The sequence below is a fragment of the Ursus maritimus genome, unplaced genomic scaffold, assembly GCF_017311325.1.
Source record: "Ursus maritimus isolate PB19 unplaced genomic scaffold, ASM1731132v1 scaffold_7, whole genome shotgun sequence".
Taxonomy (NCBI): Eukaryota; Metazoa; Chordata; class Mammalia; order Carnivora; family Ursidae; genus Ursus; species Ursus maritimus.
In genome coordinates this window covers 5,143,717-5,167,460 of record NW_024426885.1, presented here as the reverse complement: position 1 = coordinate 5,167,460, position 23,744 = coordinate 5,143,717, and the positions used below count along the sequence as shown (strand labels likewise).

General features: G+C 50.0%; 1 protein-coding gene across 1 annotated transcript in view; it reads left to right on the top strand.

Moving 5' to 3' along the window:
* The window catches only part of DOCK1 (dedicator of cytokinesis 1), a 495,125-nt gene that overhangs the window by 454,478 nt on the left and 16,903 nt on the right, over positions 1–23,744 (top strand). The window contains 9 exon segments of the mRNA XM_040623969.1: positions 1,517–1,606; positions 2,381–2,485; positions 6,526–6,667; positions 6,801–6,879; positions 8,390–8,474; positions 11,456–11,542; positions 14,299–14,475; positions 15,471–15,554; positions 20,682–20,819. Coding sequence (XP_040479903.1) covers positions 1,517–1,606; positions 2,381–2,485; positions 6,526–6,667; positions 6,801–6,879; positions 8,390–8,474; positions 11,456–11,542; positions 14,299–14,475; positions 15,471–15,554; positions 20,682–20,819 — 987 coding nt within the window.

Sequence of the window (23,744 nt, the reverse complement as noted above, 5' to 3'; positions counted from 1 at the left end):
TAAGCCACCCCATATGTGGTACTTTATCATAACAACCCAAACTAAGGCAGTCATCAAAAGCAAAAACTTTGGAAAAAGATCAAGCTAGGCCACGTACACCTCTCTGTGCCCTTGAGTAACTTACTGACCTGTCTGATCCCCAACTTCCTTATCTGCAAAATGGGTATAATGAAGTCCCACCTGACAAGGCAAGGGACTTGCTGGACAGAGAGCAAGCTTGGAATCACTTGTCCTGACTTGAGCGCTACCATCTTGTGGGAATCAGGAAACGGATGGTTCCTGGCTGGGGACAGTATGTGGGATGGTGTGGTGCTTTCCTGATTTGAAGTCAACAACCTTCAGTTCTTCTGATAAACATTCTTGAGTTGGCCCTCGTCTGGGGTCCAGTGGTGTTCATGAATGTTCCGTCCCTCAAGTGGCTTGTGGTCTTTGAGGAGGAATGACAAAGAAGTACTCCAGTGTCTCTACATAACCAGAAGCTTGGAAGTTGGGGGATCCTGGGTCATCGTGGGAGCACAAGGAGAGTTGACACCCAAAGGCTTCCTGGAGGAGATGGTTCCTCCATATGTGACCTATTCTTCTGGAGTAAACCATTATTTTTCCCAAGAAAAATAAGGGAAATTCAGGCCTTACCATAGGCATCAACAAATTATTCCGTAATGTCAAAGTTTATCAGCTTTCTAATAAATCAGTTACCTGATTGGAAATCCCCTTTCAAACTACTACCACAAAAAGTTCCCCCTCCCAAAATGTTGGCAGGCTTTATAGCCTCACAGTATTTGCACACAGAAAGCAACTCCTCGCGAGCTCTAATTTAGAGTTGAAATGTATCCTGTTCTTTCTGACAGTCCAGTGTTTATTCAAGGGGACGATTTGGGAAAGTAGCAAAACCAGGCTCCTTGTAGCCTCTCGTGCATGGTGCTTCCTTCCCCCGGCTCCCCTGCTGCTCCAGCCCATGGGCTTCGGCAGCCATATCTGGCATCAGGAGAGTGGACAGAGCAGGCCAGAACCGGCGGGCAGACCGCTCTGACCCTGGGCAGAGGCCAACATGACTGATGAGCCAGTAGTGGACCCGTTTAGTCAACTGACGTCTGTCATGAGCCAAAGGACATGAGCCTCTAGAAAATACTTGTATTTTTCTTTTTTTTTTTTTATTATTTTTTTAAAGATTTTTATTTATTTATTTGACAGAGAGAGAGACAGCCAGCGAGAGAGGGAACACAAGCAGGGGGAGTGGGAAAGGAAGAAGCAGGCTCATAGCGGAGGAGCCTGACGTGGGGCTCGATCCCACAACGCCGGGATCACGCCCTGAGCCGAAGGCAGACGCTTAACCGCTGTGCCACCCAGGCGCCCCAATACTTGTATTTTTCTAACATTATTCTTGTAGTGTTTTCAGATTCGGAAAGCGTATTTCCAAATTGTTTATGATGAACATTTGTATTACTATTTTCATTCCTTGACTGCACAATTTAGCTTTGGGTTTCTGTTTCTCCGTTTCCTTCTTTTTTCCTCACAGATGTGGGAGGAGGCCATTGCTCTTGGTAAAGAACTTGCCGAACAATATGAAAACGAAATGTTTGATTACGAACAACTCAGCGAGTTGCTGGTAGGTCTCCTTCTCTTTCTAGTTAAATGAACACAGGCGATCCACACTTGTTTTTCTGGGTTTTCCCTTTCTGTTTTAACTTGGAGAGTCTGTTTGGGTCTTCTGTGGCCTTGACCATGGTCTTCCATTTTGTCCAGGAGGATGGTCTTGGCATATTTGCTGGCCGGTTCTGGCCCACGACGACTCACTTTTATTCCCAGCTGAGCTCTGGAAACCAGACTCTAAGATTTCTCTGAGCATTTGCATGTGAACGACCGCCGACCCCATGTGTACAGTCCTCTTGATGGCCCAAGAGTCTCTGAGAATCTCTCTGCTGGATTATAACTGACCCCATCGGTGAGGGGGGTTGGTGATGGAAGAGTAGCCCAGACCTTTCTCCTGCCATTAATTTAGACCAGAATTCTGTCCTTTTAAATTCTTCTTTAATGTATCCCAGTATCTAATTGATACCAGTTGTAAAATACTTAAGACCAGCTATTTAATCAAAAGAAAAACCATTTCTGTGGCACCTCTTTGGTTATCAGAAACATGGATAAATCCTACCGGTTACCGAATTTGGCTCTTTTGATCAGATTCCCTGCTAAACACTGGGGGTGAGTGACAAATTCTGTCAAAGCCATGTGGCAAGGTGACCAGATGCCTGTGTCCGCACTGCACCTCCCACAGCCTCACCCTCCCACCCAACAGGAATTGCCAGAGCTTGAAGAACCCACTGGAAGATTCTAGAAGAACCTGAATACTATTCAAACCTGAAATTTTCTTTCTTCCTTTCAGAAAAAACAGGCTCAATTTTATGAAAACATCGTCAAAGTGATAAGACCTAAGCCCGACTATTTCGCTGTTGGCTACTACGGACAAGGATTCCCCACATTCCTTCGGGTAAATTTTGATTCTGTTTAATCTGAGCCAGGATTGCTCCCTGGTCAGAGAGCCCCTTCCCCTTCTGAGGAATGATTTGGACTTTGCATCCATGGGCCAGAGTCTGAATTTGTGTTCTTAATAGCTCTGTGCTTAGCTTAGGGTGTGAAAGAAGGCCTGATGGTATTTTCTTTAATTGCATATAAACTTTCCATCTGCTTTTTCCTAAACAGAACTGGAGATTTATGTGTGTTTTTTTAAGTTGTGGTAAAATATACAAATAACTTAAAATTTACCATCTTAACCGATTTTAAGTGTACAGTTCAGTGGTATTAACATCATTGTGCAGTCATCCATCTCCAGAACTTCTTCATCTCTCCAAGCTGAAATTCTGTACACAATTAAACAGTTAAGTCTGCATTACCCCACCTCCCAGCCCCTGGCAACGCCATGCTACTTTGTGTCTCTAGGAATTTGCCTATTCTGGGTACCTCGTAAAGTGAAATCATATGGTGTTTGTCCTTTTGTGTCTGGCCCATTTCCCTTGGCATAGTGTCTTCAAGGTTTATCTGTGTTGGAGCTTGTATCTGAATTGCCTTCCATTTTATGGCTGAATAATATTCCATTGTACTGATACACCATGTTTTATTTATCCATTGTGTCCTTCAATGGACATTTGGGTTGTTTGGGCTATTGTGAATAATACTGCCATGAACATGTACATTTTTAATTATATGAGCAATTGTAAGTGGATTTCGTGGCCACATTGCTGGGGACTCTGAATCACACTCCATCCCTTAGACAGGTGTGTGTTGTCTGACACACGATTGAAGAAATACTGTGATCGTCAGCCAGATGCCCGTTTCCTAGCACTCGTGAGGCCAGAGGAGAAATTATGTAACTACATGCTGCTTGACCTGCCAGTAGAACTGTTTAAAGTTTCTCTTGGATGCCATTGATCAGTGGGTCATGATTTCCTGTCATTTCTTAGGATATTTTTTTAAGACACATGGTTTTCTCTTACGCTGGGAGACCATGCGTGATTCTCTGGGGGATCTCTTGTCTAGAACACAGCTGTCTGGAGCAGTTAGGTCCAGTTAGGAGGTTTTCCTCATCCCAGAGTGTGTTCCTTTGGCCCTGGTGGTTCTGATTGCACCTGACAGGATGAGACAACCCTTCATGGTACCACCAACAGGAAGGACTTACTTGCAGAGGACCTGACATTGTTTATATGACATCCACAAGTGAGCCTCGCAGGCCTGGTCTGCTCCAGAAGGTGACCTGTTGCTTTATGCACTCCCTCGGGGTCCTGGGTGACTGGGGCATCTGATGCCGCCCTGTCACTGCTGGTCAGTCCTCTCTCCTTGTATGGCTGTGGTAGGACATGCCTAAGACAGTGGTCGATCAGAAACCCAGATTCTGGAGAAAGTCTTCTTGCCAAAGAATGACTAAAGGACGTTTGGTTATAAATTAAGCTATAAATCTTCCCCTAAATTAGGGAAGATTTTTGAAATTAACTCTATTTTAAATTAAAAAAAAAAACAGCTGAAGAGTATTATGAGCTTGGAGTCGATGTTGTTAAAGGCTTTAATTCATGCATATGAATCCGTGGGTGTGTCCCCAGGTGTGTGTCTCTAAGAAACAGAGAGACTGACCGTAAATCATGGCTGACCTGTGCTGTGCTGAGTCATTAACAGTGTGTACGTGGCCCTCTGTGGATGGTGCTGTGACTTATGGCCGCTGACTATGGCTCTGCCCTGGCATCCTGACATGCGGGGCGGGGCGGGCACTTTGCAGTCCCCGAGCCAGTTGATGCCTGGCATGTGCTGGGAGGGCACACGCTATGTGTGTTCCAGGGACCTCACTGGGTCATCTCCCCCGTCAAAAGGACAAAATGCAAAGTGCGAATGAAGACTTTAACGGGCTTGATTAATATTAAACTCACGTCCCCGCAACAGCTGAATAATTTTGCGAGACTATAGCAATGTATTTATTACGCCTCACAGATCACCTGTCAGGGGTCAATCTGACAATGACATTAGCAGTTACAAAAAAGTGGGTGAAGTGTTTGGTTATTTAATGCCTCTGAGAACTGACTGTCCCTTTTGCTTTGTTTTTCTTTAAGAATTGGTCTCATTGGGTTTTTTTTGTTTTTTTGTCCTTTGCCTTCATGTTAATATTTATGGTTCTTACAAGGAATAAGTATCTTCGACTGTATGTACATTTCCCTCTTATTTTCATATTTGAAGGGACTGCTTCAGAATGCAAAATAATTGACATTTCTAGAAAATGTTCATAGTGTTTTCATCTATAACTCACTAGTATTTTTCTATTAAAGGCTTTATATACATTTTATTATTATGTCTTCTGGAGTAAAGCATAATAAATGCATACGAGTTCATAGTAGCCTGTTATACATTAAATCTTCCTGAATTTCTGAAATGTTTGGCTTTATATAGCCTTAAAAGATGCCCACACTGTGTATTTATATTTCTAATTAAGACTACATATTACTTTGGTTTCTGCTTGACATTATTTTTTTAGGGAAAGAGAACATTTTTCTTCCATAATGGGTACTTTAAGACATACCTAAGCACAAAGTGAAAAAAATATTCAATTCTTAAACTCTTCCTTCTTTAGTGATTTATAGGGACTCACAATAAGTTGGGGCTAGGGAAGGAAATAAATTGAGTACCATAGGATCTCTCTTTATCTTTTGAAAATTCATTAATTAGACAAATTTTAATTTGACTTCACACTTCGTCTCTAGGAGATAAGTGTAAAAATATCCAGCGGAATGCTATTCTGTCTGGCTGTCTGTCTCTCCTCCTCTCTGGCATCTGGCTGCACCTGACTCATGGCCAGCCAGTCTGGGGCCTTGGGCTCAGTGTCCCTGGATTGAAACAGCAGATCCCGTGAGGAAAAGCATCAGCTCTCGGCCTCCCATTTCTCGGATCCTGTGGTGTCTTTTCCTTGTTGCACTTTTCCTTGAGGATCAGACAGCCCTAGGGTGGGGTGGGCAGGATGTCGGGAGGCGGGGGCTGTAGTCTCAGGAGCCTGCGGTGGCATCACACTACCCATGGCCACCTTTCTGTGACTCAGTTGACAACTCAGAACACGCTGTTGAATCTGTGAAGGTACAGAGACCTGTCACCTCTTAGAATCAGAAAATTCACTAGAGGTACATTTCCTGAGGGACCGTGTCACACGTGGTCAGAAATGGCCTCAACAGGGCAGCCTGTGTAAGGAAGAATACTCACCTGCCTAACACCCACCCCAAGGTCACCTCGCCGTCGGAAACCACCCCCAGTTGGACTCTCCAACTAGGAATTTATGGAGGTGACAAAGTGTCACTGGAGATGGACAAAAGCCAGCCTTTAGAGGAACTCTGATGTTCTGCCTTTCACTCAGCAGTGGGTAATTCTCCACACGAGGCTGACGTGCAGTGAGGGAAGTCCTGCCATCCCCCTCTGGTCTCTCCCCACCAGGGAGGCCATGGGCCTCATGCCTCTCTCCTTTGGTTTCAACCCCATTCCCTGTGGTTCAGTCCTTCACTTGACTGTGTCCTGAGATGGCTCGGAACGTCGTGCTCAGGCTCCGAGCGTTGAGGCCCCACCTCAATCTCGTGCTCTCTTAAATTCCTCTCGGAGGATGAAAGCTGTTTAATTAGGGCCTGCCCGAAAAGAAAAACATGGAGACCATGACCCACTTGCCCTGGTGCCTTTACCCTTTCTAGCTGCCTCACACCCCCTGGAAGGTGGGCCCCAATCGCTCCCTTGGTTCTTCCTGTTTTTTTTTAATTGATTGTTACTGTTAAGACTGAAATACATCAGCGGACAATGTTGTGTTCAGTACTTCTTAAACTCTATTAACTTATGTGGCTCGTGTTTGCGCGTCCTTGATTAATAAGGCCAGTGCAATTACAAGCTGTTCTTCAATTCAATGACTTTTAAAAACCAAAAAAAAACCCTCTCAAGCATATTTTGAAGACCAAGGCATTTGTGCGAGCACTGGTCCTGGCCTTCCCCGTGGTGGTATTTAATGAATGTCATTGTTTCCAGGGGAAAGTTTTCATTTACCGAGGGAAAGAGTATGAACGCAGGGAAGATTTTGAAGCTCGGTTGTTAACTCAGTTCCCAAACGCTGAGAAAATGAAGACAACATCTCCACCAGGCGACGATATTAAAAACTCTCCTGGCCAGTGTATCCTTTCCGCCAACCCTATGGAACGTGATAGGATCAGCACGCCGTGCACCTGGGTGGCTGGGTGGACCTGGGGGCCCCGTCACAGCTGATGTCCACCCTGCCTGGTGATCCTTAACCCCTTCGCCCTCAGATATTCAGTGCTTCACCGTAAAGCCCAAACTCGATCTGCCCCCGAAATTTCACAGGCCTGTGTCGGAGCAGATTGTAAGGTAAGCATCCCATTTCTCCCACCACCGTGAGGACAGTGAAGGGCTGTGTGCTAAGAACGTCACCCTTGAGAGGGTGGGTTTTAGCCTTTGATCAGCCTTCCAGATGTTCTTTCTGTTTACTCAGAAGAACACGGGAAGCATCCAGCATCAAAACAGTGAAGGAAGAAGTTAGTTTGTGTTGCCAGAGGGTAGAAAAACTATTCCTTGCCTGACGTGGGGAGACGAGGAAAACTCGGGAGGACAGAGGGGGTGCTCTGGTCTCCTTATGACCTGCCAGCAGGGAGGATCCCCCCCCGCACAGCTTAGCAGGGGGGGCTGCAGCCCAGCCCCAAACCCAGCACATCAGAGTCGCATGCCTGGGGAAGGCCGGAGTGTTTGCATGTTGTAAGGCAGGAAAAGGGACTGGGACATTGGCTTTTCTGGGTGGAGAACCCCTAGACCCCTGCAACACCACAATTATATAGCGTGGGATTATGAGGCAGATTTTGAGACTCACTGGTCAGCTGTCCGAATTTGAGGGTTTATGCCTCTCCGTTGAGCTGCCCCTGACCTAGCGATGCTGTAGAGAGAGACTCTGCTTTAGATGTTCCTTTGATGTTAAGAAGTTTCTTTTCTATGTGATCCATGTTCTGGTCAAGAAATTAACCTCTTCAGTGGCCTAGTACTGCTCAGAATCTGCATATTTCATATCCTGAAGTTTGGTGGGTTGTGTTCTTCCTCAAAATTCACTCTCCTTTCTCTAACCTCTTATTAGCCATAACGGAAAGTGAGCTAGGATTCTGTTTATTGATGGCAATGGCTTCCACAAGGCACCTGTTTTATGTTTTGCACCAGTTTCTTTCCGAGAGGCATTAAAGCCAGGAGTGAGTCGTAGTTGACGCTCCGCTGTTGCGCTGTGACGTGGGAGGCGGCCTACGTCTCAGTGCCGAGGAGAACGAGGCTGCCTCTGGTATACGTGTGCAGCCCGCCCCTTCCCCAGGAAAAGAAAGTACACCCTTGTCGTGCGTGCTGCCCTTTGTGGTTGCAGAGTCTGCCTTTTGTAGATCTGAAACTAAGGTATAGAAGGTCTTTTTAAAAATAATAAACATAATTTTAAAAAAATTTAATAAAAATTGTTTTAATAAATTAATTGTTGACTCACTCAATTAAACTAATAAGCTATGAATTGAGATTTTGGAGCAGTAAACGCAGGCGTGGGGACTCCGGCCGCTGCCGCTCTCCTTCGCTTCACCTTTTCTCTGCCTATGCCCGCTTCGCTCTTACTCAGCATCTCTTCTCCCAGAGGGTTTGCGGGGACGGGGACGAGGCGAAAACTCAAGGTAATCTTTCCACCTGCCGACTTCTGTCTTCTGACGCCGGCGGGGAGAGAAAGCCGCAGCTATCGCTCCGGGTCAAGGTTGCAGATATTTGAAGGGATGCAGTGACCTATCAGGAGGCCAGACCCCACATCTAAAAGCATATTGGCTGCTTTGGGGGTTGAATGTCTAACGATCTGTCTGTCTCTATCCAGTTTTTACAGGGTGAACGAGGTCCAGCGATTTGAATATTCTCGGCCGATCCGCAAGGGAGAGAAAAACCCAGACAATGAATTTGCGGTAAAAAAAAAAACCCAACAACCTAAAACCCCCCAAAGAACTCGTTCCACTACCAACAAAAGTGCCTGTGGAAAACTGGCCTCAGAGGCCACCACAGTGCAGTATTAGATGCCCTGTGCCTTGTGTGCAGAAATCCAAATACCAAATCCTAACCCCTTCAAATGTAGCAAAAGGATGAATAGCTCACAGATGGTGTCGCTAAGGCCGTAGGATGCTAGCAGAACGGGACAAGTGCTATGACCCTGCTTCTTACCCTCCTGGCATACTCGCTTCCCTCCTTGGCTTCCCTGAGTTTTCTTCTGGGCCCCAGTGCCCCGAACACCCTGCGTGTCTCTAACGCAAATAGGCACACAGAGGGATCAAGCACGTTACGTGGCTTTCTGCCGATGACAAGCAGTCAGAGGTGAGCAGGGCAGAGACCCAGACACTCCCTGTCCAGCACCTGAATTTCCCTGGGGCACAGGGCTCCAGAGCAGGTGCTCCTGGGTGCCACGGAGTCCTGGGCTGGGTAATTCTCTGTGATGGAGCCGCCCTCTGCCTCCAAGGATATTGAACAGCGTCCCTGACCCCTCTACTCATTAGATGCCAGTAGCACCTCCCCAGTTGTGACAGCCAGCTAAAAAGGTGATCATACGTTGTCCCCTCGATTAGAGTCATGGAAATATTAACAGAAATTTTTGCAGCTTTTTAAAAAAGATACATACAACTGGTTTAATGGTTTCCATTTGCAAAGAATAAATCAATTCTTTGAAATAAAGCACAGCTTTTTAAAATGTTAACATTTCTCCCTCCTACCCTGCAAACGTCCTCTGGGAATCCCTACATAGGCCTGTATTTCCAGGACCCATTAGCCGCGGGGACCCCCAAGGAGGACCAGCTGCTCTGCTGGGGACTGCATCCCCTTGCCTGTAGTCAGGAGGTGTCTGGGGGTACAGAAGGTCAAAGGTGACCTGACCCAGAGTGAAGCTGGGGGTGCTTTTGTCCAGCCTCCCCTTGAAGCCCTCCATTTCTTCTGATTCTTCTGATCCTTGGGGTGATGCCTGAGAGGCCCCCTCCCTAGCGCTGAAAGGCCCTTCCCACCCAAGCCATTTCCCAGGAGTCTGCTACAAGCTTGTAATTCCGGAAACTCTAGTCATTCCCACTTCCCACACCGCTTATCTCAAAACAAAGACCCTATTTCTTGGTTAATGCCAGCATCCCAGGATACCCTACTTGGTAACTGGTCACTGCGATGTGGTCTCTAATAGTAAGGGTAGGGACAAGAGACCAGCCCTAAGGGGGCGGCTTTCTGAGTGGTCTCTCGTGGGGCCCAACAATGCAACCATTTATATAGCGTCTCTGGACTGTGGGATTTATAGGGCGTCCTTGAATTTCCCGCCCACGTCTCGCATCCAGCAGCTGTATATATTCTCATACCATAAAGAAAGACACTCAAGGAGGTCAAGCAAATTGCTGACGGGGGTGCAGCCAATTGGGGCAGAGCTAAGAATAACCGAGACCCCTGACATTTGGGGCTGCACTAAGCCTCCAAGGCTGTGCTTCTTCTAAATGGCCCTGAAATCCCCTAATGGCCCCGTTAGGCCCTCGCACTTGGATGAGGCTTTCAGAAGCCACGGGATTTAGTCCTTCACACGCCTGACAAAGCCTAAAGCTTCCAGATAAGCATGGGGCTTTTTGCAGCAATGGGAAGCCGGGCTCGGTCCTGCTGCAGGTGGCCTGGCTCTGCGGGCGGGACGCTGGGGAGGCTGCCCTGCCAGGCCGAGCACTCAGCGTGGCCGCTCAGCAAGGGGTGACGCTCTGGGCAGAAGGGCGGCTGAGGAGGGGGGAGACAGATAGTGTCTGAGTTAGCCCGTACTGGTTGTCCAGAAAGCCCTTGAAGGAGCTCAAGGCCCCTGCCCAGGCTGTGTTGGTCTCTGGGGAGACCCGGTAGGTGCGGTCCCGATGCTCTGAAAGGGCACATTGCTGTTTTCTAGGGCAAGCACCTGGGGGAGCCTCCTAGCTGGGGAGACAGGAGGCCTCGGCCGGGTCCCCTTCCTTCTCCCCTCTGGAGTCTCAGAGCTGGAGGATAGATGCTTCTCTAAGATCCAGTGCGGCTCCCTGGACTTGCTGACGGTCCACTGTGCCCAGACCACTCCCGACACACCTGCACGGCCTAGTTATGACCTGGGACAGGGAGATGGTGGCCGGAAGTCAACACCAGGCAGGAGCCGATGGGGGAAGAGCCATTGCTTGTTAGCTTGCCACGGCTTCCCTGCAGCCCGAAAGAGGCGCAGAGGGGTGACGCTCATGGGCTTGAAGCAGTTTCCCACCACACGCATTATACTACTCTATGAAGAATATGGATTACAAATGGTATTTTATTGAACAGATGCATCTACATGCTTTTTAATGCTTAGTAAGGGTCTTGAACAATAGATACTGAAATGTTTAAGTTACCATCTCTGGGTGGTGGGGGATTTTTTTTCCCATCTTCATTTTCTAATGTGAATAGGGATCAGTTGTGCAAGAAACAAATTGAAGCCTAAAATACTGATTGATCCATATCAGAATGGGAGTGGTCATGTTTTACAAAACCCGGTTTTCCTTAATGCCTTTCCACCTCTGGGTGTCTGTTGAACCCAAAGTCAGGCCAATGTAGAACTCCTTGGAGCCTCTTCAGTCTCTGCTCAGAGGGAGCTTCCCTTGTTTTGATGTATGGAATTCTCCCTGATTCTCCTGTTGTATTTTCTTTGCCAAATGCCAGGAGGCTGGCACCATTGGCCAGCAAAAGCAGGGGACACTGCTGTGTCTTGTGTGACCATCTGACTCACAGGCAGAGCACGGCATGCGAGGGACGGCACACAAAAGGGCCGCATGCGACTCCTCCCGGGGAGATGTCCTAGAGAACGTGCCTCCCAGAGACGGGTCAGTCCCCACTAGGGCAGAAGCTGTCCACGTGCTGCCGTCCTTCTGATGAGTACCGTGTGTGTGTCCCCTTGCAGAACATGTGGATCGAGAGAACCATATACACCACGGCGTACAAATTACCTGGAATTTTAAGGTGGTTTGAGGTCAAATCCGTATTCATGGTAAGTACACCCGCCAGAAGGGATTGCGTGTTCCCCTCTGTTACAGGGTGCGGCGTGGGCACTGGAACCTCAGGTCAGACAAGACTTAACCCATCATCACCCTGCCCGTTGCCTGGGGCATAGACTCTCCCAGTTCACGAATATTGTCGTAGAAATGCTGTGTAATCAGAACCGCACTGGCTGACAAGAAAACCAGAATTAAGATTTCCTTTCTTCTTACAAAATATTTAAATCTAGTCATCGCTGTGCTGTTTTGACAGCTCTTTCTGTTAACTCAATGAAAAGTTTAAGACAAGTTCCAATTTACATACACTTTTTAAGATCTTTCTTCCTGATGCTTTTATTGCCATTTACATGACAAACAACTTGATTAATAGTACTTGCTCATTTCAAGTAAAAATAGCTTGAGAATAGACCCCTCACTGGCACTTTTTTAAAGAAATAATGACTCGCATCTCATTAGCTAAACTTTGCTTTCCCTCGCGTTGAGCTATGGGACAGTTTCATCTACGTGAACCGAGCCCGTGGCAGATTCTTCCTGAACACACAGAAGTGCGAGGGAGTGGTATAAAGAGATCTGATTGAAATGTGTATGTTGATTCGTGCGTCTCAAGGCCTTTTGTGTTCAGCCAGAAGGATCTTCTCCAAGGGGTGGTGCCTCCCATTTAGTTTTCAGTGAGTCCCCTTGGAAACTCCCGATTTGGTTCCAGAACCTGGCTGGAACCTCTCTTCCCAGCCCTGTTGCCTCTCTTGTCTGTCATCCGTGCCCATCTGAGCTCAGAGCCAACATCCCCGCCCACCCCCCATCCCAGATGCCCCCTCCTGCTTCTCTGAAGCTCTGGGTCTCTGTTCCTGTCCCTGCCTTGGTCGCTTGCATTTTCTGCTCTGGGAGCGCCTGCTCAGTGCCCCCCTAGCACCCAGGCAGGCCCGATGGATGGAGGGCTCAGAAGGTATGTGGCAGGTGGCAGAAACGCAAGCTTTATAGGCTGGTGATGTACGTGCCTGAGAGGACGGGATGGGGGGACTTTGCGTAAACAGGCACTAATCTTCCTAATGAGCCTCTGCCCAAAGCCCTCAGTAATCTGGGATTTCGTGAGCCAGCCAGATTTCAAGAGGAAGGAGCTTAAGAGCTCAGAGGTGGAGGGGGTGAGCCCTGACTCTCTGAAGATGTGGCTCTGCCACGGGCGCTCTTTGCCATTTTTAACAAACTAAGAGGCCAGAAGCCGAATAATCCCAGAGCGCGTAACCGAGAGCTGCTCTCGACACCCATCCCACCTGCCCTTGCCTTGTGCGTGCCTCCCGGGACAGGCCGCCGTGCGATGGCCAAAGGGTGGCAGCTAGCCCTGTTGTTGGATGAAAAGAGGAAATTATTCTTTGTTGAGGCGAACGGGATCAGCAGCAGGGAGTTAGCCGTCAGTCAGAATGGAATACTGCCCTGGAGGGTGGGTCTGGCGAAGGCGTGTGCCTGGGATGCTGCGTTCCAGGCTCTGAGCCCGCCAGGGACCGTGTGGGACCGCGTGGGAGCAGCAGTCCTGCAGTACACGCTGTGCGGGCACGGGGCCGGCCAGGGGCAGCGGGGTGGTCACTTTTCTGTGTGTGACAGCCTGTCCATCAGCTCCCAGTCCGCACGGGGTGAGCAAGCAGGGGGCCTCCTCCACAGTGACTCTGAGGTGCTACCAGGCACTTCCCCCAGAGTGAGTCCAAGCATCCCTCTAGAATCTGGGACCAGCCGTGAGCAGAGTCGTCCGTTCTCAAGTCCCTGCTCCCCCTGCTTCCCTCGGCCTGGCAGACAACCCCCAGAGACTGCAGCAGGAAAAAAGCAAGCTGCTCTGCTTCGTCCCTTGCTACCGACAGCCTAGGGTTCCCAGGCATGGGTAGAGACCCCTCCTACCTCCTTTGGGAGGACCGAAATGATCATGTGTTGAGACCACCCCTGGATGTGGCTCTGTGGCCCAGCTGAGCATCTGTTAGAGTGGGGCCTGGTGGGAAGGGGTTGCTATTGTTTTAAACCCGGCCACGTTTTCATGGCACCTTATAGTGCTGAGCCAGAGAGGCGTGCTCGGCTGGGCCTTGCAGGGAGCTGAGGGGCCCCCAGAGGAAGGAGAGCAGTAGCAGGATGGGCGGTGGTCCCCTGCCTCCTGCACTGAAGGTCCTGCTGACCAGTGATAGGTGTTCCGATGAGGCCGGGGAGGTACCGTTGGAAGTGGCGATATGCTCCCCCGGGGCAGCGGAGCTCTTCCTTCGTAAGAGAGTATGTGGTCTGCTGTGGGGGGGAGGGCCCTTCCCCGACCAAGCAGATACAGGGGGCTCACAAAGTGCCCGGGCCGCCTGCCTCAGGGACGGTGATGGATTACTCAGAATTCCTTAAAATCTTACCCGTTTTAAAAGAAGCAGACCACATGTGTATGCATACGCACATACACACGCACGTGCACACGTGTATAGACACACATGCGTGTGCGCACACGCACACAGACACACACACACGCCTCAGAACCAGACAGCCTTGTGTTATCCCTTTGGAATTTGCATGTGAGGGCCGCACCTATTGGAAATGCACGATACTAAAATACCCAGTTACTCTTGTTTGGGTGATAAGAGACACCCCCGAAAACCCCCCTGAGAAAAAAGGTGCAGTGGAGGACTAGGAAGCCTGGCCGCACTTGGCAATGCTCCTCCTCTGGCAGGGTCCCACAGGCCAGAGAGTCAGCAGGAGACCCTGTGCTGGCCTGGAGTCACATCTTCCTCCCCCGCAGGTGGAGATCAGCCCCCTGGAGAACGCCATCGAGACCATGCAGCTGACGAACGACAAGATGAACAGCATGGTGCAGCAGCACCTGGACGACCCCAGCCTCCCCATCAACCCCCTGTCCATGCTCCTGAATGGCATCGTGGACCCTGCCGTCATGGGAGGCTTCGCGAATTATGAGAAGGCACGTGACCTGCCAGTGGTACAGCCCTGTCCTGGGACAGACTGTTTCCAGACACGTTATCTCCCAGCCCAGAAACTACCCTGGTCTCACTGGTTGATCCCAGACTGACTGATCCAAAGGCTGGGAGCTCCTAGAGGTGGCCCCTGCCAGCTGTGGAAGGTCAAGGCCCGACCCTAGGTGTGGCTCTCCTGGGCGTTGCCCCCCCCCAGATTGGGCTGAAGGAGCTCTGCCGAGCTGCCCGTGGGTGGCTCTCAAGAGTCCTGGGGTCATGAAAGGCCAAGAGACACAGTTTTAGTGAAAGAAAAAAGAATTAGAGCATTTGGGATAGGTAGGCATGGCAGGTACAGGGGAGAAGGCCAGCTGATCTCCCCGGAAAATCTCTCGGTAGAAATGGGCAGGAGTGGAAGGGCGTGGGGTGTGGTCTAGACCAGCGGTCTGCACTACGGTCTGCTCTCTCTTTTTGATATCGAGTTTGGAGCTTGGCCACGGCCATTCATTACTTAGTTTTCCTGATAGAACAGTGGCAGTGTTGAGGCCCTTCATGGAAAAGTTTGCTGACCCCTCATCCAGACAGAGTAAGAGCTGAGGTGGAGAACAGGCCAAGAGGAGTTGTTGCCCTGGACGGAGAGGTAGCTCTAGCTGTAAGAAGCCTTTAGGTGTAGGACAGGCCCTGGGGTGGGTGCAGGGTGGGGGTCGGGAGCGTGTGAGCCGCTGGGGGGCTGCCACCCAGCGGACTGAGGCACCCAGGTCAGCTGTGGCTTTGCTGGATTCCAAGGACAGAGGTGCTACCCAAAATGCCCCTCCTGGCTGCCCGTTCGCTCCATTTGTTGTTTGACCTAATCAGACCCTGAGCCCTGAGTGCTGGGGACGGTCCATCCCCCGGGGGGTGGGTCTGTTTTACGCATGGCTCTATCCCACGGGGCTGGTGCACAGTCCGTGTGCAGAAATGGGGCAGGGTAAGCAGTGTACTGAGTGGCCCTTCCTGTCTCCACCAGGCCTTCTTTACAGAGCGGTACCTGCAGGAGCACCCAGAGGCCCATGAAAAGATTGAGAAGCTCAAGGATCTCATTGCGTGGCAGGTAAGCGTGCGATGGCAGCCTTTCGGGGCTAGAGCGGGGAGGCTAGACCCGCACCTGAGGCTAGACGCCTGGGCCATCTCAGCACCCATGCCAGCCAGCACGGAGGCCTGGGACATCTGCCACAGTGCATATAGCCACATGTGTCCCCTGATACCCACCCCCCAATGCCATGATGAACTCAGCTCCTGGCTGCAGTCATGAAGTTGAACCCTCTCTTGCCTATGAGCCTGGTCTGTCTCTGCTGGAAGATCTCTGTCTGGTATTGACAGAACATCAGAGGCAAGGTGAGAACGGTGATGTCTTCAAGAGCTTGGCTCCAGCCTGTCCCAGGAAAGGCACTCAGGCCAGTGCTGTCCTTGTGGGAGGTGTTGGTGGGCCACCGCAGAGCACCCACCCCTCACGTTCTCTGTGGTGGTGGCCAGGGCTGGGGACTCCACATCTGTGTTTTCCCAGCTGTAATTCCATGTATTATGGTGCTTCTCTACTCGTGCTCCTGAGGCCGCCGAGTCTTACCTGAGAGGGACCTGGTGTTAGGAGGACCTGGTTTGGAGGGTGTCTTGTGTCCAGTTGGAAGTGACTTGTTTGGTTCACATGTCTGTGTCTTAGAGCCTCTGAGCGCCTGGTGGTGGAGGGGATACCCAGACCCGGTTCTCGTGGGGCTCTGTCTATACGTGCTCTGTACGGAGGACAGCTCACTGTTTCGGGCTTTGTTTTCTCGTGTGGGAGGTGAGGAGGGTGCTGTCTGATCTAATCCCCACACAGCAGGCTGAGCACAGAGACCTGAGGGAGGGCGAAGCCGGGGTCACCCTGTGCCTGGCGGCTGGACTCCAGGCCACTCTGCTGAGCCGGGGATGGGGCGGGCGGAGGGGGAGGAGTCTCAGGCTGCCACCTGGGGCCCTGACGCAAGTGAGGCTGTTCCTCTGAGGAGTCATCTCTGCAGGCACTCTGACCCTGGCCCTCCCAGAGCCTCAACCCAGTGGCTTCTCCGTCATCAGCACATTGACCCGTGTGACCTCGTAGGTGGAGTGGGGCTGAGCTTTGGTTTCAAGCCCACTTCCAATCTATGTATATTTCATGGTACAAAGGTAGACATCACATAAAATGTGGCATCTTAACCGATTTGGAGTATGGTGTGGGGGCATTAAGCACATTCACATTGTCGTGCAACCATCCCCCATCCATCTCCAGAACTTTTCCAGCTTGCCAAAAATCTCTGCACTAACTCTCCACTCACCCCATGCTTGGAAACCACCATTCTACCGTCTGTGTCTGTGAACTTGATCGTTCCAGGTACTTCAAGTACGTCGAGTCATGGGTATTTGTTCTAGGTCCTTCACGTAAGTAGTCATGCGGTAAAGTCATACGGCTTTTGTGACAGGTTTAGCTCACCGAGGACAGTGTCTTCAGGGTTCATTGTGCTGTAGCCTGAGTCAGAATTTCCTCCCTTGTGGGGCTGATTAAGACTCCATTGTGTGGACGGACCACATTCTCTTTGTCCACTCATCCGTCTGTGGACGCTTCGGTTCCTTCCACTGTTTGGCTGCGAACATGGCTACGCACGTGGCTGTTCATTTTCCTGCTTTCAGTTCTTTCGGGTGTATTCCCGGAAGTGGGATTTCTGGATCAAACGGTAATTCTATTTTTTAATTTTGTGAGGAGCTACATCCTCCAACTCCTTGTCCACACTTGTCATTTTCTGGGTTTGTTTTGGTTTGTTTTTTTTTTTTTGTTTTTTTTTTTTTTACAATCACCATCCTAATGGGTGTGACTTTGCACAAATCTGTAGACATCTGTTTGCGTTGGGATTGTTCCGTGATAACAAACCCTGGGGGCTGGCTCCAGGGACCGCACTGGCCAAGGACCGTTCTCTGCATGGAATGTGAGCCTCATCTAGACCATTTCCCTCTGTTTCCAAAAAGAGAGAGGCTTCAAAATCCGGAATGATTCCATTTTAGATGTAGAAACCAAAGGGTACAAAATTCAAACTCCATTGAAGGCTATAAAATCATTGCCACACAAAAACTAGTTTGGTCTGCAAAAGTTGTATTGATTTTTTTTTTCTTGTAAGCTTTTACAGCAAATTGGATTTTAAGAGTTTCAAGTCCTACAGAGAAAAATAATTTGTTCCCCAGAGAGAACTTTATGTCAGCACTATGTCATCACCCCTAATAACTATATTAAAGGATGAATTTTAAAGCAGCTCACAGGAAAGCTGAAAGAAAGAATCCATTTTCTAGCAACTTCATTAAGTCAAAGAGTGATGAAAAATACATATTCAAAACATTACCTGTGATTTCGCTTTCATTTGCAAATGTTTGGAAACCCATATTTTAGTATCAGTGATAGAGTCATGCGGTCATTAAAAATAAGAAGTTTGGGGTTATCAGGATGCTGTCTTATGTTTTCGTTTGTTAGTTTGTTTGGTTTGGTTTTTTTCTGGAAACTCCGTCAGGGCAGAGTGAGGCTTTCTCTGGGGAATCCCAAGGACTCGTTGGCAGAGTTTCCATCACTGAAGTGCAATAAGCACATCTTGGTGCTGAAATCGTTTGTGATGGCGGGTTGTTAAGTCCCAGGCAGCTCTTGGCTCTGCTCTTGTCATCCCCAAACCCTGGGCGGTGCTGACCTGCTCCCCCCAGCTGGGAGCCAGTGGCTGCAGGCGTGTGGGGCCCCTTCTGAGTTCACAGCTGACACCAGGTCAGAGTGAGCCCCAGCCCCGTCCTCAAGGGCACAGCTCCAGCCTTCCCCAAATGCAGCTGTTTTATTTAGCGTCCCCGCCAGCGCCCAGAGATGAATCCTACAGCCTCATAGGACACCGCTGGGTTGTATGCCTGTGTCTCTTTTGAAATGCACAAAGATAAAGACCCAACTCACTCGTCATCCCCAACTGATGACAGGCGTGACCATTGTCACCGGGGGTGGTGCTCCTCGAGTGCTGAGCAGTGCTTCCTAATGCTCTGTGCTGCTGGCGGGCCATGCGTTTGGGCAGGGGACACACAGGAGCGAACCTCACGTGCAGCACCGCTGTTCGGAAGGGCGTCTTTGGAGAGCAGGCTGCGTGCTTGCTTCGAACAACCCAAGGTGTGACTTTGGGGATGTCCACTCCCCTCTCCCCGCTCGGGGCTCCGGGCAACTTTTAAGAAATGCAGATTCCGGGGATCTACCCCAGAGCAAATCAGGGCTCCTGGGGTGGGGTTCAGGAACCTGCCTGGGAGATTCTGATTCTCATCCAGGTTGGAACTCGCTGAACCACAGGGTCCCCAAAGATCACTGCAGACCTCATTCCGTGGCTTGTGTTTGTGTGTTAAGCACCCAATATGTTGGAGTGTTAGCACAGAGCATGTTTTCATGCAGAGCTGTGGCTCAGCCCCAGTGAGACACAGAACAGAGACCAGATCCCAACCCAGAAGAAGGTTGTATCAGACAATGTCAGGGACCTGTTGAAGTGATCAGTTCTCATACCCCATAAATTTTGCCTGCCAAATTGCAGTTCATGCAACCCCAGGGACCTAAACCAAATGGTCTTAACTTGAGTCCAGCAAGTAGCTTCTTTGAGGTCAAAGAATCTGGCCAATTAAGGTTTTTAATCAAACCAACAACAACAAAAAAAATGCAGAGACATGTGGATTGCATTTTGTATATTTGAAAAAGGTCCATTCTACAGAAAAATGGTTGCAGGATCTCAAGTGGCTGTGTCTTAACCTTGAGACAGCACCCCCATACTCGCCTCCGTACCCAGATAGATCCAACACGTTTACCGTCCCACCAAAAGTTGTCCCCAGCCTGCCTGTGCCATGCCCCAAGGCAGAACTCAGGAAGCAGAAGGATTAATGTGAGCATTTTCTACTGTTGAACTTGACAATACTGCGGCTAGCTCCGGGGAAGCTACCGTCTGCAAGAATAACTCATATGGAATATTAAAACGTCCCACCCATTGTGAAGGCTCACCTGCATGCACACTGTCCTTTCGGGGGTAACCAGCCGAGAGGGGATGCCTGGCCCGAACCTTGGGGGTAGGCCCAACTGTCAGCAAAACCAGCTTTGTGCCCGTGTAGCCCGAGGGCAGGCTGGGTGGGCTGCTGGGTGGGCTGTGACATGGGAGCCCTCACTTCTTTCTTTCCCTGGAGACCACAAGAGGCAACAGCTGCGTGCTCTAAATGGCAACCAAATACATTTTATGCATTGATTCATCTTGATAAGATTTCTCGAATTTGTTCACATGAAATTCAATTGTGTACTTATTATCCTGCTTCCTAATAAATCTGCTCATTTAGGTTGGTGTTCTGTCATATTAGGGAAATCTGTTTTTAATCAGTATTTTGATTTAATTATAAATTATTAAGAGGAAGCCTCTTAGCTTGATTGCATTGAAGAATGTCTAACTTCTGGTCCGAGCATTGGGAGAAAGCAGAAGCTGGGGAAAGAAAGCCCTCCTTAGAGCCCCCTCCAGCCCCCACCAGCAGTGATTCTTAGAGGGTCTCTGGGGCTGGGGAATGAAAATGTCTCCCTGCGACGCTTTTAAAGGTCAGCTACATCTCCGCGCTTGGAAGTGAAGTGTTGGCATGGATATTTTGTGACAGCAGTGTTGGCAGAGAAGTGATTATTTTTAGTTTTAAGGAAGAATAAATTTGGTTTTCCTTTCCAAATAAGAAGATCCTTCAGGACTATAGCAAACATATAATTAGATTTTTAAGTTTTAGAATAGGGTTCTCAATTGCCTATAAAGGCAATATTCTGGGCTAAAAATAATCTTTGCACTGTGACATGACCCTATGCTAGTAGATCAAGTTACAGCTAAACAGATTCAAGCTGCAGTTCTTCCCAAATTCATGTGGAAAGCACTGATGAGTCTATTCTGGGATTGGTCGGCCGATGGGAGTCAGGCAGAGTCACTGAGCGGCCATCGTGTGCTGAGCACTGCACTAAACGTGTCCAATTTAAAACACAAATGATTTTAATTTGAACATTTTAGTCTTCGGGGGTCACGTGCCTGCTGATGACCTTGATTCACTGTTTGATTTGGAAACAGAGCAGTTGCATTTTGCACAAAGTGCCACTTTCTGCCTGGTGCGCGCGCCTCTCTAGGCCATTAACCAGGAAATAAGGAGTGTTGACTGCTACGTTTTTCAGATTCCATTTTTGGCTGAAGGGATCAGGATTCATGGAGACAAAGTCACAGAAGCACTGAGGCCATTTCATGAGAGAATGGAAGCCTGTTTCAAACAGCTGAAGGAGAAAGTGGAAAAGCAATATGGCGTCCGGACCATGGTAAGTGGGTCGCCTTGCAGAAGGGGAGGTGGGTGTCTTTGCATCACATTGTCCAACTGTGACAGGCTCACAGGCAGGGTGAGTAAGATGTATGTGACGCCTGCTGGGGAAGTGGGATTGGAAGGACCTCAGCCCCCTCGGAAGTCCTTCTGCCAGTAAGCCAGCAACCTCCTTTCAGTAATTGGAAATGTCAGGGTGAGTAAGCCTTCGTGAGTTTGCTTCATCACCAAACGCCCTGCTCACCTGCTGTGAACACAATCTAGCCTTAATGTGGTAGGGCAACAGAAGAGCCACCCAGAGGCCAATGAGATTCAACTTTGGCTGCCATAGAGGCCACACCTGCAGCCATACACCACACACAGAGGGTTAGGTAATGCACAGGGCAACAGTACTCATGATGTCCTAAGACAGAGCTGGAGCCTAAGTCCAGTCCAAAGTCAAAGTCATCAGAGAGAGTTGCTATGGCTTCCTGAGATCTGAAACTGTTAGCAAAGACTTACATCTTAAAGGAGTGGTCATTGGTCTTGGCCAAGAAAGGTAAGCTGGAGACAGTCAGGGGAGGAGGTGGGGAGAAAGGGCTCACCCAGCAAAGGCTGGGAGGCCAGAATTCGAATGGCAGGCCAGAGGCCGTGCAGACATAGCCATGCCTTGGACAGAAGAGAAATCACAGGAGAAGCTGGAAAGGTGCCCAGCCTCCCAAAGCCTGGAATGGCAGTCTGGGACAGGAAGCTTTGCTCTGGCTTTTGCTAAGAGTTTGTGGAAGTTTCTGAGTGGGGCCTGGGATCAAGATGATGGTGAAAGAGTGGCTTGCGGTATGTAATGATGCAAACTGTCTGGCACTGCGAGCCCTGTGGCAGGCCTGAGATGCTGTTCATGAGCCATGTTCACGAGTCTTAGCGTCGTGGGGCCGAGGCCAGGCACCACAGACCACAGTGCCACCGCGGTGGTCCATGGGAGCCTTGGTGGGTCCTAACCTTGACTGCCCCTGGACGCTGGAGATGTCAGGCACAGCAGGTGACTCAGGGCCCCCTTTCCCTGTTGTTCAGAGGGAAGCAATGGGTTGACAAAAAGAGGCAGCGAGGTTTCTGATCTAAATCCCAGCCCTTGGCATGAAGGGGGTGAGGGCGCACACGGTTTCCATCTTCCTGCAAACGAAAGGCGCGCTGTGGAAAGTACTCCGCGTCTCACATCGCACACCACTTTCCTCTCCTTCCTAAGGAACCAGGTGTCCAATGTAGGGCACCATTTTGGGTTCTTTCTCGGCCCAATTCCATCTGTCTGCCGTTCTCTACAGTTCTCTGTTGCTCTTCCTGTTGAACTCGCTTCTTTTTTCACACACTTAGCTCACTTAGCAAACACTATTTAGTGCTTTTACCATATGCCAGGGACCTTTCCAAGTGTTTTGCAAATATGAATTGGCTTTATCCACTTCACACTACAAAGGAGGCACTGTGGTCATCCTCATTTTACAGATGGGGGAAGGGGACACAGGTCACACACTAGCAGTGGCGACTCCAGCCACTGATGGAGTTTGAAGCCCACTGGTCTGCCTCCAAGTCTGTGCTTTTAGCCACTATGCTTAATTTACACAGCAGAGCTTTTCCTTCTCTTGTTCATGTGGTTGGAGGCTTGTAAGAGACTGAGAGTCCCCCAGAAAGGGGCTCCGACTGCACTCCGTGCTGGCCCCCCGTGCCCACTGTGGCTGGGCTGCATGCATCAGTGCCTCCCCCAGCAAGGTGCAAACCTGGCAAAACCAAGGGAACGCAACCTCTGGGCTCTGGTCTGACCCCTCGGCATGTGGGGACCCAGGGCGGCCAGCCCAGCGGGAGCTGCTCCCAGGGAGCAGGCTTGGGGACCAGGGTGCCCTCCTGCCGGCTGCACCGGAGGACCTGTCGTGCAGGTCAGAACCCTTGAGCCGTGCTTGATCGCTTCAGGGCTTGTGACTCATCACAGTCAGAGCGAGTGGCAAGAATTTCGGATGCATCGTCAGGCGTCTCTTCCCAAGTCTTACGCCACTCTTAAGTCTTTCTGAGAAGCAAACACTTGTGAGAGCTCAAAGTTTCGTACTAAGTGAAAGGCTTCCTCTTTTACCACTCACACAACTTATACTTCAAAATGACAGGAACCTGTCTGGCTCGCCGCACATCCTTCCTGTTCCGCGCTCTGCCGGGAGCCTTTAGGTCTGTGCGTGCTTGCTGCCGGGCCCAGGGGAGAAGCACAGCCAGGGCAGGAGGCAGGGCTGTCGCGTCGGGGGCGGAGGTGTCCCCCTCCTCAAGGACAGGTTTCCCCTGTTCCAACGCAGCCATCCTTGGCCAGAGATGAGCGGTTTCCACCACATCCTGAGACACGTCCTGCCCACCAAACTGCCCACGGCTCCGTAGTGGCTGCCAGCGCAGCCCCCCTGCCCAGCCCAGCCAGGTGCTGGTCAGGCTTATGGGGGGGTAATCGAGGAATAGAATTAAGGGTGCATTTCTTGCCCTTGGATGCTTTCTTTGCTGGGGCTGCCTTCCTCAGTCGTACGTGCCGGGAGCCGAGCGGCAAGCTCTGCAGCCAGCCTCCCTTGAGCAGACAGACAGACAGGCAGCTGCCCCTGTCATGCTCTGAGAAATGCGGCAATAAAAAGCAGTCTGGTAGGAGCCTTTCCTGTCTTAGCTACTCTGGAAACTTGCAAGCATCTCAGAATACTTGGAAAAGCAATATAGTATCATCCTGTTTTAAAAAAATGGATTTAAAAATAAAAACCCCATAGAAAAGACATAAACCATTTTGTCAATTTTTCTGATCCAGCCAAAGTCATAGAAACAGAAGACTTGGACATCCTCTGACTTCTTAATCCACAGGCGGCTCTGCCAGACCCCAGCTCCCTCCCTGCTGGCCTTCACCTTGCCTGTGCTGGGGCTGGGCAGGGCGGGGGGGGGGGGGGGG